The sequence below is a fragment of the Natator depressus genome, chromosome 7 (genome assembly GCF_965152275.1).
Source record: "Natator depressus isolate rNatDep1 chromosome 7, rNatDep2.hap1, whole genome shotgun sequence".
NCBI lineage: Eukaryota > Metazoa > Chordata > Testudines > Cheloniidae > Natator > Natator depressus.
The window spans coordinates 68,300,127-68,315,200 of NC_134240.1; the positions used below are offsets into that span (position 1 = coordinate 68,300,127).

Genomic DNA, 15,074 nt, shown 5'->3' on the forward strand with positions numbered 1-15,074 from the left:
ATTTCCCTTTTAACCAGTTTCTTATCCACCTTTTTAATTCTCCTATGAATCCCCATCTTCTCCAATTTAACTAATAAATTCCCACGTGGAAATGTATCAAATGCCTTACTGAAACCCAGGTAGATTTGATCTACTGCATTTCCTATTTAGTTAATAAGATAACTGATTTTTTTTTTAAAGTGATCATGTTGGTCTGGCACCTTTTGTACAATGTTGTATTTTATCTCAATTACCATTTGCCTCTATGTCCTTAACTACTTTCTCTTTCAAAATTTCTTCCAAGACCTTGAATACAATTGAGGTCAAACTAACGGGCCTGTAGTTTCCTGGATTGTTTTTTCCCCTTTCTTAAAAATAGGTACTACATTAGAAATTCTTCCATTTAGGATATGACCCATTACTTTACAGATTAAAAATCCTTGGGACTTGCAATTGTGTGCCAGTTCATTTAATATTCCTGGATGATTATCCAGGCCCCCTGATTTGGTCCCATTAAGCTGTTTGGGTTTGACTTCCACCTCAGATGTAGTAATTTGTACTTCCATATCCTTGTTTCCATTGGCCACCCTGCCACTAGCCCTAAGCTCCTCATTACCCTTCTTAAAAACTGAGGGAAATGTTCATTTAGGTGTTGGGCCATTCCTAGATCATCTTTAGTCTCCACCACATCCTCAGTGCTTAGGGTCCCACTTCTTCTTTCCTTGTATTTATAGGACTTTAGAATCTTTTAAGTATTGTTTTTAAATTTCCTTTGCAAGGTCCAACTCTGGCTTTTGGCAGATCTCACTTTATCCCTACACTTTCTGACCTCCAAGAGGTGGCTTTCCTTGCTGATCCTTCCTATCTTCCATTCCTTGTAGGCTTACTGCTTTCTCAAGAACCTGTTTGAGATGCTTACTCATCCAGTTTGGTCTACAACCCTTCCTTGTGATTTTCTCCCCTGCTTGGGATGCGGGCTTCAGATAGTTTCTGCAACAAGGAATTCCAAGCCTTCTGCACATTCATATCCTTGAGTTCTTCAGTCCAGTCCACATCCCTAACTAATTCCCTTTAAAAAAACCCAAAAAAATCAAGGACCCTCATTGCAGATCTATTTGTTTATCCTTCCATTTAGTTTAAAATGAATTAGCTCATGATCACTCAAACCAAGGCTGTCCTCTGCAATCAGTTTGTCTGAGGTCCTTTTAATTACTAATACTAAATATAAAATGGCATCATGGCTTGGTGGATATTTGGTGAAGAAATCTTTCATCTATCACATTCAAGAATATCTGGTCTCTACCATTATTAGTAGCACTTGTCTTCCAATTTATAGCTGGGAAATTAATCTCCCATAATCCCACAATTTCCAGTATTATTCGTTTCAATGAAATACTAAAGAGATCTCTATCGATACCTAAATTGGATCTTTGGGGACCTGTAGCTGATCCCAAGCACCATCTGAGTAGAGCTTCTGTAACTTTTCTTCCCACATATGATTGGCAAACAGATTCCATTTTATCCAGTCCATCACTTCTAATTTCTTTATAATCTACCTAATAATTAAATTACAATGCTACTCCACCACCTTTACCTTTATTTCTGTCTTTCCTGAACAATACATTCCCTTCAATACCTGTGCTCCAGTAATAACTACTGTTCCACTAGGTTTGCTATCCCTATAGTATCTGGCTTCACTTCCTGCACCAGTAATTCTAGTTCCTCCATTTTGTTACCCGGGTCTCCTTGCATTGGTGTATAGACATCTAAGTTGTTTGTGCTTGGCTTCACCTCAATTCCTTGCCTGATTTGGTACAGTCATTCCACTGCCAGTACTGCTTGCCTGACTGTTAGTATCATTGGTACTGGTGCTACCTTTCTTCTTGACATCAATTCTCCTACCTTCTATTCCTCTCGTTTGATTTTCCTTCCCCTCAACATTAGACTCAGGCATAGAAATTGGTGGAGATGGTTGGGAGACTCGCAGATTTCTAGTTTAAAGCTCTTTTAATCAGTTGTGCCAATTTCCTTCCCTATTCAGGTAGAGTCCATCCCATGACAACAGTCCTTTCCCGTGAATGCTTTCCAGTGGTCTAACATCACAAAGCCCTCCTTCTAGCACCATTGCCTGAGCCATCTGTCTGAGATCATAATAATCTGTCTAGTCTTCGTTGTCCTCCTCTAGGGACAGGTAGATTGCCACTGAAGATCACCTTGGCCTCTATTTCTTTAGGTGTCTTCCCCAGCTTTGCATAGTCTCCCTTGATGTAATACAGGAGAATCTAGCAGTATCATGAAGGAACATCAGTGGACTCTTTCCAGCTCCCATTGGGGTCCTTTTCAGCCTCAGGTCCACATCCTGTATCTTAGCTCCTGGTAAACAGCACTCCCTTCTGTTCTCTGGATCTGCTCCGATGACAGGCCTTAGTAGGGAGTCCCCAGTCACGAGAATCTGCCTCTTCCTGGTGTTGGTGCAATTCTCAGCTTTCCCCGGTCTGTTCTTTTTGGCTGCAAGCCATCTTGTCTTTTGTTCTCATCTGCAATCTCCATTGATTTTCCCTCTCTTCTTGTAGGACTAGCTGCTCTTTTCTTCCTTGCCCTCCCACCTTCTGTTACTGCCTGCGATTCATTTTCCAACTCAGCAAACCTGTTCCTGAGCTCTCCTTCACTACCTGGTCCTTTCTTCTGGCTAGTTCTCAGTCTCATGCTTCCACTTTCCTTATCCAGCAGTCTCCCCTCCCAGTTCTCCAGTCCAACTTGCATCTGCACATCTTGAGTTTTCCATTCAACCACTTCTTGCCATGCCTCCATCATCTGCTCAAATCCCTTCAAAACTCGACCATAGTTTCTATCTTCTCTTCCATCAGCTCTATCAGGCAGCATTTCATACAAATGAAGCACTTCTCAGCTACCTGCTCCAAGATAATGTACATGCCACCTTCCACGTCTGAAAATCTTCATTGTCTTCTCCATTCCCTGGGTCACTACTGTGACGTTGCACTCCATATGATTTTATGAAAATGCTAATAAGTGTGAATATAATGTAACTGGAATATGCTTCATGCAAAAGGTCTCTTGTAAGGTATCATTACAAAGCTTATAATTTGAGTGTGTTCATCCTATTTGTATAAATGTATCTGAAACTAGAAGTATAAAAATATAACTGAGGTACTCTTGTAATTATGCCAAGGGTGGGCCATTAATGGTGGTTTAGAATCTTGATGGCTCCCATCAACTAGGACAATTTACTGAAGGTGGTTCTGTTTACTTGCAAGCCATCCTGTGAGTCAGGCTGGGAAGAATGAAGGCTTGGGGTCTCACAGGACATGTGACTGTCACCTGGTACTGAAATCCATCTTTAACCTGGTTTAACATTTAGAAGGAGGGGTGGGGACCTAGAGAGAAAAGATTCCTGCCTTGTGCCAAAGCCATATAAGGGGAACAAAGGAGGCTGCAGTCATGAGAAATCCCCTAGCTACCACCTGAGTGGAACAGGACTGTACCAGGGAAAGGATTGGGCCCAGACTGGGAAGGAGTCTAGTCTGTGCAAGAAGCTTATTGGAACATCTCTGAGGGTGAGCATTAGCTGCATTTAGTTTCCTCCTGTATTAGGCTTAGACTTGTGTGTTTTTGTTTTGCTTGGTAATTTACTTTGTTCTGTCTATTACTTGGAACCACTTAAATACTACTTGTTATACTTAATAAAATCATTTTGCTTATTAACCCAGAGCAAGTAATTAATACTTCGGGTAGCAAACAGCTGTACATCTCTCTCTCTATCAGTGTTATAGAGGGCAAGCAATTTATGAGTTTACCCTGTATAAGCTTTATACAGAGTAAAGCGGATTTATTTGGGGTTTGGACCCCACTGGCAATTGGGTATCCTGGTGCTGGAGACAGGAGCACTTCTTAAGCTGTTTTCAGTTAAGCCTGCAGCTTTTGGGGTATGTGGTTCAGACCTGGGTCTGTGTTTGCAGCAGGCTAGTGTGTCTGGCTCAACAAGACAGGGTACTGAAGTCCCAAGCTGCCAGAAAAAACGGGGCTCAGAGGTAGTCTCAGCAAATCAGGTGGCAGTCCCAAGGGGCTTTCTGTGACCCAACCTGTCACAACTACCACTGCTGTCTATGTAGCAGTCATAACCTTCCCTCCTGTCAAAGAGAAGGCACACATGCACACATGCACTCCCTCCTGCAAACTCCCCTTAGAAACTCCTACTAAAACTCCCCTGCTTCCAGCTCTGTGCCATTGGCTGGCTGCCTGCCTGCCTTTATAGGCCCCCTAAGCAGGGATCTACGTGATCAAATGCTCTGCTTCTCTCGGCATGCTGCCCCCTACCAGCCCCTGCACATCTCTTCCCCCCGCTGGCCAGTTTGGCTGTGAAAATATTATACTTTGGTGTTTTATAGTAATTGCTGTGCTATTAAAAAGGGCCAGATTCCCAAAAGGATTTATTTGATCAATTTCTCTCTGTTCAATGTCCTTATTTATCCTGAGTAACACTGTAGACATTGATCTGTATTGGAGAGGTTTTATAATTAAAAGACCTATTGTGCTTTTGTCTGAGCACTTAACTTTCCCCAAAACCACATACAAAGGACAACACAGACATAACCAACAGGGGAAGTGTCAAAGCAAAGCAACTTGAGGAAATTATAGCATTGCTTAGTGGTGCAAACACACCCTATTCCCCTGGAATAGGGAAGTGGATAAGAAGAACCATTTCTTCTAACTTACTGTAGCTATCTCCCTTTCTGTAGGGCTATGCACATGAAAGTAACAGAATTATATATTTTAAAGGGATTTCATTTGAGTTAAATGATTCCAGAATGCAGCTTTAAGAAATGCCACAACAACCCTGACAGTTGTGCAGTCTTTAGGTTACGTTTCTTAAAATGTAGCTAACAGGCAGGGTTATAAATGCTGACAAAAATATTGAGGCAGATTGGGGTCAGAGTGAATGGTCTGGTGCCTCCTAGGATTCTCCCTTTTAAAGATTCCCAACCCCATAAGACAATCTGTTTCATCTCTAATCATGGCAATGATATTTTAGCTGTCCTAAGAAATTCCAAACTAAATCTCTAATATTTAGAAGTGAAAAGGCAGAAAAATCATATCAACTCAAAGGAGGTTGTTTTAAAAATAGCATGCAACAGAATCAGCATTATCCTGGGCTATTTATGTAGACTGGTAATTAAAAATCCAGGTGCTTTGTTATTCCTCTAGGGACTAGATCAGTCAAAGTAACACCATATGCACAATGACACTCAGTCCTTGAAAATATTCCATTTGGTTAAAATCCATTGTGTTATAGCGGTTATTTTAATTCCATAAGAGAATAAAAAATGGTAGAATAAAAGCTATGTTCAAGAAAGACTGACTTGAAGAAAAAACTTTCAAATATCTGTTTTTTTTAAAAAATGCTCCTTTAGATGCTGCTATCCATCTTCCCCCTACCCCCAAGTTGTTTCCTATTTACTAGAGCTTGAGTGTAATCAGTGTAGGACTGATCCTACTCATCTTCCTTTGTTTGAGCCTAAAGTGGAGTCATGTGGCCCAAAAAAAAAAAAGTCACCTCAACCCTTTCATTGAGAGCAGATCACAATGGCACAAATACAGGTTATGCCTTAAGCTGTATGGTAAAAGGAAGTTCCACATTGCAGAATTTCTGGCAAAACAGGGCCATCTGTTTCGGTGCCTAGGCTATTAGGGAGCTGCCAGGAAAGCAGGCTGGTTAGACAGCCCTCCTGGCTTCTGTCAAAGGTTGGATGGAATCAGTGCATTCCTACGGAATGTTTCAGTCCAGATAGCGTTTATCAACGGAAATCTGTTCTGTCAGTTCTAGCTGTGACTGAGCTGGGGCAGGGTGCGTGAAATGGGCTGTGAGGGAGAAAGCTGATTAACCATGCCCCTGGGTGGGTCATCTGCAGGGAGTGGACTTTGGAAGTCCGGGCGCGAAAGCCTGTGACTAAGCTAAAGGGTCACAACCCTGAGTACAGGTGCAGTAGCAGGCTCACCCCTCTGTGTGGTCTAATCAGTAGAACAGGTACAAGGAGCTACACAATGTTAGTGTGTGTTATGTGGTGTTTCATGATCATCTGAGTGGTGGCAGCAGCTGCACTGCAAGGAGCACAGGGGGGAAAAAATGATGGCTGTAGATTAATAAATTTGAATGTCAGACATGACCATCATCATCACAGAATCTAGCCTCCTGCATAACAAAGGCCATAGAGTTAAATCAAGTAGTTCCTGCATCAAGCCCATAGGTTCGGTCTTAGCTGTAATGTTTCTTTTAGAAAGGCATCCAGATCTTGCTTTAAAGACTTCGGTTGAGGGAGAATCCACCACATCACTAAGTAAGTTGTTCCAATGGTTAATTACCCTCAAAATGTGCCTAATTTCTAATCTGAATTAGTTTACCTTTAGCTTCATCCAATGATCTCAAATTCTAGCAGAGGAAACAGAACCTAGTTCTTAAATGTTGGGAAATACAGGAAACCATTTCTTTCTCTGTTATTTGCCTTTTTTTTTTTAAATGTGGCAGATCTTCAGCTGGTGTAAATCAGCATAGCCCCATTCATTTCAATGGACGACCCCAATTTATGTCTAGTTTTTTTTTTAACCTGATCCTTTCCCTCTTCCCCAGCACTTTTATATACTAAATCAAGGGTGGGGCAAACTTTTTGGGTTGAGGGCCACATCTGGGTGGGGAAAATTGTATTCAGGGCCAGGGCAGGGGGTTGGGGTGCAGCAGGGGGCTCAGGGAAGGGCGTTGGGGTGCAGGAGGGGTTCAGGCTCTAACCTGGCACTGCTTACCTAAAAGAGGCTCTGGGGTGGCAGCAGTATGCACCGGGGCCAGAGCAGGCTCCCTGCCTGCCTGCCCTGGCCCCACACTGCACTGCTCCGGGAAGCGGCTGCCACCACATCCCTCTGCAGCTGCTGGGGGAGGGAGGGCACAGGGCTCCGCGTGCTGCCCTTGCCAAGCCTCCAGGTACCTCCCCCGAAGCTCCCATTGGCTGTGGTTCCCCATTCCTGGCCAATGGGAGCTGTGGGGGGTGGTGCCTAGAGGCAAGGGCAATGCAGGGAGCTCTCTGCCTGCCCCCCCCCCCGGCCGCAGGGACGTGGTACTGGCCACTTCTGAGAGTGGCAATCCCGTAGGCCGGATCTAAAGCCCTGAGGGGCTGGATGTGGGACGTAGTTTGTGCACCTCTGCACTTAACTAAACCCTTCATCTGCTAATCTTTAATTTCTGAGAAGAAATTTCTAAAACCAGGAATATGAATGCTCTCTAGGTAATCTAAAAAGCATAGTGTATAGTAGATGGGAGTCTATGCTCATGCTAGGTTAAGAAAGCACATGGTAAGTTCATAATGCTGGAAAAATAGCTCTAGGGTCTTTCAATGGGCACAGCCAAAAACAATTTGACAAGTCTTGTTTTAGTCTTGTATACATCTTCAAAAGCCATGCAGCTTGTTATAAGCTTTTGTTTTCTCCTAGTATTTTTCCTCTTCAACTCTCATGAGTAACTCTACAACAAACCTGCCTGCATACTCAGTGGAAGAAATGTAAGGCTCCAGTCCTCCTCCCCTAGGAGAAAGATCAGGTATTTGGTAATGAAACAGAGGGATAAAAATCAGATATGAACAAATATTGGTGACTGGCCTGTGTCAATAACTAACTAAAACATGAGGCCAGATAGCCTAACCTTGCACATGAGAAATAACGTATTACTCTGAGCACTGTCTAACTGAAATCAAGGATTGCAGAATCTGTGCCATTGACTGCAGCGAGACTCTACTCGTGGCATAAGGTGCTACATAACATGCATAAAGGTATTAGGAGCTAGCCTTTAGTGAATGATTCATTATATTTCATCTTTGCAAAGGCATGACAATGTCTCAGGATTGGCTGACTTATGATGTTTCCAGTATAAGTGTCTTATCTTGGAGCATAAAATACAGTAAAGGAGGAACAGATTTGCCATCTCTTTCAGACTTTTAAACCCATAACCGGAAAATTGTCTCAAGTCAGATAAACCATTATCTCAGTCTCTGTGAAAAGCCACTTACATCCATGTTAGACTATGTGTCTTGTGCTGTCGTTGAACTCAAGGGTAACGAGAATTCTAAAACTGTATCAGCAGATTAAAAAGCACTTTGGAAGGGATTTAAAGCTAGTATCCAAAAGTTTACAGGGACATAATTAACAATTTCTCAGCAGACCTTACTTTTTTGTAGTTTCTTTGGACAGTGTTGTAGGTTACTTCTGCCTAGCCTGTAGCCATAAAGAACTTCAAATAGAAGTAAATATTCAGGATTGTACCAAGCAAATTCTTGCTACTCCCTGCATTACCCATGTTAACAAATAGAGGTGGGAGAAGATTATTTGTTTTTCTGAAGAGTGACTATTGTTTCTGTGTGGAAGGCATTTAAAAGAATGACTGTGCTCTCCCTTTCACTCCCATAAACATGGAGGCTAGTTAACTGTTTTAAAAATGCCTTGCAAAAAAATGCACAATTTATTGTGCTATCTTGGAGAGAGGGATCCCTAATTTGCAGCCTTGTGGCCAAATGAGCCCTGCAAGGTTTTGGGTATGACCTGTGTACATGTGCATGGGATGAAAGATGCATCTAGGCTACTTTTCCACTCACCAGATCCTCTGCCTGACTGGGGCTGCTCTAAATTACTCCAGCTAAAGCAGTCCCCTACAGACCAATCTGTTTTGCTGGGAATCACTAGGACACACTGAGTTCTCTTTGAATCCTCCCACCTTTGGCTCACCCAGGACTGCATCTCCCCACCCCAAGGGAGCAGTTGACTAGAGACAACTAAGTAAGGAATTGGAGCCAGGATGCCTGCCCTAAAACATCGCACCTCTTGCTCTCTGCCTGTAATTGTAAGGAGGTGGGGGGGTCCCAGCTGACTAACTGCTGTTTCATTTTTATTTGCAGGTGAAGTCAAACAAGCAGCTTCTGACAATCTGTCAAGGAAGGTATAAGTACAAGCAATTAACTTCTGATGTTTAGATGAGGTTTGACTATTGGGTGTTTGGAGATTTGAGGGTGACTGGTAGAGTCACAAAATTTGACTGCTCCATACCAAATTGTTAAAGACACTATTGAACTCCCCCCCCGCCCCAAACCTGAGCTATTTAGAAATGTTTGAAGTCTAATGGCCCAAAGGCCTAGAGATTCTAAATGTTCTTTTAAACATCTCACGTGTTGATAACTAAAATATAGGAAAATCCCCAATTTCTTTAGGGTCCACAAAAATAGTATTTCACTGGTTCTGCCTCCATCCTGGACAGATGTGAGCCACCCAACCTTCTCCTTAAAGAAACCGACTACAGTACACTACAAAACGGAACTTTCCTGTAGTTTTTAAACTCAGATTCAGATCCAAATCCAGATCTAAACTTTGTGACCCAGACCTCCCTGTTCAGTGGGTTTATCTGAACATTTAGTGTCAGTGCCCAAAACTGAGGGAGTTAATTTTGAGACTCTGGCCCCTCTCTGTACGTGAGATAAATGATACAGCTAAACATCTATGAAGGATGATTGTACTGCCCTTCTCAGAGTGTCTTTTGACTGATGATTTGTGTACTGTATTGGCATTACACATCAACTCAGCTGCCTGGCCTGCTGACTGATACATATTAGAGAGAAGAAACAAGGACTAACAATTAAAATGACTGAAAATGATTTTGCCTGCTGGGACAGGTCTTTAGGTTTCTCTGTTTCCCTAACAAAAATTAAAAAAGACTTCTAACTAGGGAGAAAACTACATTCCTTACACTTTCTTCAGGTCAAGGTGGTTTCCATTTTATATGAACAAAGCAGATCAGATAATTGGGGGTTGGGGAATGGAGTGGCAAAGGTTCTGCTTTGACACATACCCTCCCTCAGTGCTCTGATATGGCATTATTCACCTTTCCTTTTGTTTGAGTGTTTGGACAAGGTCCATTTCTGTATGTCTTACAGACAGTGCCTCCAAAACCTGACTGTGAACAAGTCCTGCATTGGTAAACTGATGGTAGGACAGGATAATCTACTAGCCTTTTTACATCTGTGATTTCTCTAGCTGTTAGAGCCTGGAGACAGACTAATATGAATCTCTACAAAAGGGCTGTCTTTAAGCTCATACAATACTGTGAGAAATTCAACTGTCTGGCCTTCTTTGTTTCTACAGGATATTGGGTATTTTTGGTCTACATTTTTTCCTTTTTTAAAATCATAAACACAGGCATTTTTAAAAAAATTGAAGTGACTCAAGAATGATAATAGTTTAGGTAGAATATTTATTTCCGTTAACAGGTCAAACAAAGGAGTATCGGAGGGATTCTCTGACATTGCCAGAAATGCAGCTCTTACAGTGAAATACCTTCCCTTTTCAGAGGTGGGCTACCTCTTCTGACAGTAGTGGATATTTACTCATAGGATGGTTACATTTTAAATTACTTGTGTGGGTCCCTGTGACACTCTCCTTAGGGAGCCCAGAACCATAAGCCATGGTGTTACCTGTCTGCCTCCGCAAGAGTGCTTTGCTGGAGCTTAAGCGGTGTGACAGCTCCCTGCCACACCAGTCTGTCTCACCAGCAAATGCCTTAGATTGGCAGAATCTTAAACCTTGCCTTGCCGCTAACATTCAGTGAATCCCAAGTTCCCCAGAGGCTTCTATCTCTCTGCAGTGTCCACTTCCTCCCACTGTGACACTCACAGAAAGTTAACCAAGTCTGCTGCCTCCAAAGAGACAATGCACACACCACCTTGTGGCCCCTCACTCAAACATTTTACTTTAATACTCAGCACGGAGATAATTTATAGAAAAACTAAGCACAAGTTTATTTTAAAAGGACATAGATTTAAGTAATACTAAGTGATACTTAGGAAGAGAAAGACAGGAATGATTACAAACAAACCAAAAATAACATGCTTTCTAGAATCTAAAACTTAACTTCAGCAAGACATAATCTTTGGCTAAGCACCTTCCTCACTTACATCAAGTGATCAGCATCTCCAGCCCCTCAGTTAGGAGGATCCACTTCTCCCAGAATCAGAGAGAGCTGTTCCCTTTGTCCCCTAAGAAATGGATAACTGAGTCCCCTTTCTTCCTTTTTTATAGCCCTTCATCCTCAGGTCAATTTGCTTTCTCGATTTGGCTTGATCACTTTATCAACCTTGGATACAGATGTACTTCTGTTTTCCTTAGCCACCCATTAGCTTGATCCATGCAGACAGGTAAAGCTACATTCCTTTGTCTGGGGCAGGCTTGTTTATCAATTGCCTCCATAACCTATTTCCAGCATAACTCTTTATACGTAACCTGTATATATAATTACACAATGATACTCATGACCAGCGTGATGGTAACTCATGACCAGTTTGCATATGATACAATATTTAGCAAAACAGTGCCTTGCAAGGTGACAGGAGAGTGCAGGGTGTTTCCTTTGCCAGTTGGCATAAAGGGGCACTTAGTATAATACAGGAAAGGGACTGTGACCCTATTATAATCAGACACCTTTCCTAAACAGTTGTGTTTCTGACTGCTGTAAAAGTCATATAATCACTCACATTTCCATGGTGGACAAAAGGATTCTTCTCTGTATGTGTTTGTAAAGTATTTTGAGATCCATCTAGATGAGAACCATGCTGCTAAATTCTGCTCTTGTTTACACCAATGTAAAGCTGGAGTAACTATGAATAGGCATCCACTGTAGACAGAGTTGACAGTCCACTTTTTGACATGTGAGGATATTTTATTGTAATATCTGCATTTCTGGGTAGGTCCAGGGTACCAGGAAGATGCTGTCTTTGTTCAAATGAATGGAGTGTCTTCAGGTTTACATCAGTAATAAGCAGGAGTAGGATTTGACTCAATGTATTTTCAATTGAAATATAATAGTGATTGGGGCCATTCTGCATTTGGGCTATTCTGGGGCTGATTGCTAGAAGAGCAAATGTAGAATAGCCCCAAAGCACTGAAATCAATGGGACTGCCCACATGGTTAAAGTTAGGCACGTGCTTATGATTTTGCTGGACCGAGTTCTGGATGAATGGATTCTTATGTATTATTAAAGGGTCTAAATAAATATAGAACATGTGTCTTGGACATTAGGGTATCTAAGCAGAAAAGTGTTAATGCAACATAAAAGTATCTTAAAAACATTGTTTTAATCACTATTGAGTAAGCCACAGGAACTATATTTAAAGAAGATGAAGACAACTTTGATCAGCACAGAAAAGAGTCGGTCAATGAAAGTCTTTCAAGTTCTATCTGTGAATATGATGAAAGAAAGATAACCCAGTTAAAAAAAAATAAAATCACATGATGACCAGCAGATTGAGGGACTGCTGGCCTTGGGTCCTTGTCAAGTTTTAGTTACACAAACCTTAGGGCTTGTCTAAATGGGGACATGTAGGACAGCTGAGGTGAATCAACTAAACGGTGTTAAGTCAATGAAAATAATTTAAAGTACATTAACCAACTAGATGTGGATGCTGTCACTCAAGAGTAAAGTGGCCTAAATTCCCTGTAACTTAATCTGGCCCTGGGTCTTGCAAGGTGCTGAGCACCCTCACATTCAATTGGAATTGAGGATGCTCAGGGTCACTCAAAACCACGCATGTTTGAATCCAATTGGCCAGATTCTCAGCTATTGTAAGTCAGTGTAACTTTATTGACTTCAAGGGAGCTGACATTCCCTCAGGCACAGGCAACAACAAGCTTTGCTGACTCCAATCTATAAAGCACATCTGACCCTCTCTCCCGCCCCCCAAATCTCTGAAAAAAGCTTGAATCAAAGGCAGCAGCTTTGGGATTTCCCTGTGGTATTGGTGGGTTAGTGCAATGCTGTTGAAGAAGTAACTAGTATATGGTCAGATACTGTGGAAAATGAGAGCCACACATGTAAAGAATTGCCAGCATCTAGATTAGGTTACAATATTGCTGAAAAATATGAGTATGAAACTGTTTCAAATGAATGAATGTTTGTTTTTTTGAAAGAAAAAGGGTCACAAATCTATACCTGAAGTGGGGTGTTCTTTTCCATTTGCTATTCTGCTGTTCAAAGTTTCATTAATCTAACCAGGGACCAGAAATAATGTCATGTGACCTATTTCACACTGATTAGCAGTTACAAAAGAGCAGAAGTGAACAATTTGCCAGCAACCCATAATCTGTAGCTTATTCTTTTGAAATATTCACTGAATACAGAAAATGGGACTGATTGATGACGAATGCATAAATAAAAAAAAAGCTCTAATTCAACCATCTCTAGCATTTACCCTTTAGGCTAGAGCCAAGTGCAAAGAAGCTTGTATTATACTGGTTTACCCTACATAGGATATAATACATAATAAATATATCTGGCTCTTATACGGTTTAATTGTATTTTAATGTGTATGTGCAATGCTCTGAATGCTACAGGGGAAGAGCTTGTACTTTATTTTTAAAATTACTTTGTTCTATTATTTATTTATTAAGGTAATTGTTCCACACAGCTGCTCAGTTGTCATAATCCATTTAGGGACAGCTTCTTTCACATTTACTCATGTTTACTCGGAGATTAGTCCCAGTGATGTCATTAGGTTTAATTGAAAAGTAAGTTACTATAATGTGATTTAGGGTGACAGAAGTCTTGCCCTTAATATTTGATTAGCCCTTGCTGGTATTTTTTGGTGATCATTCAAAGAGCAGAATTTAAATCTCAAATATGTTTTAACTCTACTATAAATGTGACCCTTTTCACAAAATAGGGCAATTCAAAGTTAGGCTTTACCCTCCTCCTTTACCTAGCCAGTTGCTGAAACCTGTTAACCCACACTTAAGACCAAACCATTTAAATTCAGCACTTCCCTCTCTCCCCCTGGGTGGCATCTAGATCCATAAATATACAAGCTACAATGTATCTTGTCCTGTGCATCCAATGGGCAATGAAACAATTAACCTCCCTCCTCAAACTGCTGTGCTGCATTTTATTTTGTTCTTACAAATTGGTGTGAATTGGTGGGTCCGTATGAAATTGGAATTTGATGCTTTCTTGCAGCTTGTTAATATTCAAATACACCTTATTGTTTGCATTCTTTTGGGACTGTTTTTATTCTTAGACTGTTTGATATGTGACACAAAAGATTTCAGGTCACTTTAGTAATGCATGTACCAGAATATCAACCTCCATAATTAAATGATCCCAAGGCAATCTTATATTTATAAGAAATCCCAAACATTTTTGCAATTCCTATGTGAAGAAGAAAATTAAACACCATGTATTAAATATAATTTCTATCTATATTTAGCATAAGCTTTACTCACCCATAAAAACCACAGCTCTCCAAACTGGGACAAAAAAGAATAGCCGATCTGTAGCGTGAAGCTCTGTCCTTTACAGCTTCCAAGCTGAGGATAAGGAGAATATTTTATAGCTGTCAGGCAGACAAGCAGCCCACAGCTTTCTCTCTCTCCTCTTTTTCTATGACCCTGATCTTCAAATGCATCTAATACTCCCTAATTACTTAATCCCCCACCGCTGCTTGTGTTTCCAGTTCTTAGATGTCATTAACAGAAATGGAAACACAGTAATTACTATGCCAGCAGAGAACCTTTAGGAACTTAAATTTCTGTTGAATCTGCCTCTGCTCTCATTTAGGGGTGTGACAGTTGAGCTAAATAAGGGCCAAGTTTTCAAAGGAGCCCAGATCCCATCTGGCACCTTAACACTGAGGGTTTTAAAAAGTGCTCAGCACCCAGAAGTTACTCAGTATTGAGCATTCTTGAAAATCTGGCGTGTTTATTTAGAGCCATTGTGTGCTGTGTTCTTTCAAAAGCCTGGTCCTAAGCGTTTGAACTCAGTTGATCATAGTTTACTCTTCATATTCATCCTACAAAAAGTTGTATATTTTTTCACAAACATCTTGTCAAAACCTGAAACTGCCCTGTTCAAACTGTGGTTTGTTGTTTGTTTGTTTTTTTTTTTGCTAGTACATTTTCTGAAATGTTTTGCAAGAAAAAATGTTGCTATTTTTCAACTAAGAGTTTCAAAAATTCACTTTTATTCTGCATTTTTCAACCAGCCCTACTTTATTTTGTGAGTCAAGTA

General features: G+C 41.1%; 1 protein-coding gene across 4 annotated transcripts in view; it reads right to left on the bottom strand.

Moving 5' to 3' along the window:
* The window catches only part of LOC141990897 (rap1 GTPase-GDP dissociation stimulator 1-like), a 55,417-nt gene extending 40,789 nt beyond the window's left edge, over positions 1 to 14,628 (bottom strand). Inside the window, exon 1 of one of the 4 annotated variants that reach the window (XM_074958706.1) lies at positions 14,291 to 14,628. In XM_074958706.1, coding sequence (XP_074814807.1) covers positions 14,291 to 14,294 — 4 coding nt within the window. In that variant the 5' untranslated portion in view covers positions 14,295 to 14,628. The remainder of the gene's footprint in view (positions 1 to 14,290) is intronic. The other 3 variants (XM_074958707.1, XM_074958705.1, XM_074958708.1) reach the window with 3 other exon arrangements.
* Between the last annotated feature and the right edge of the window lie 446 nt (positions 14,629 to 15,074).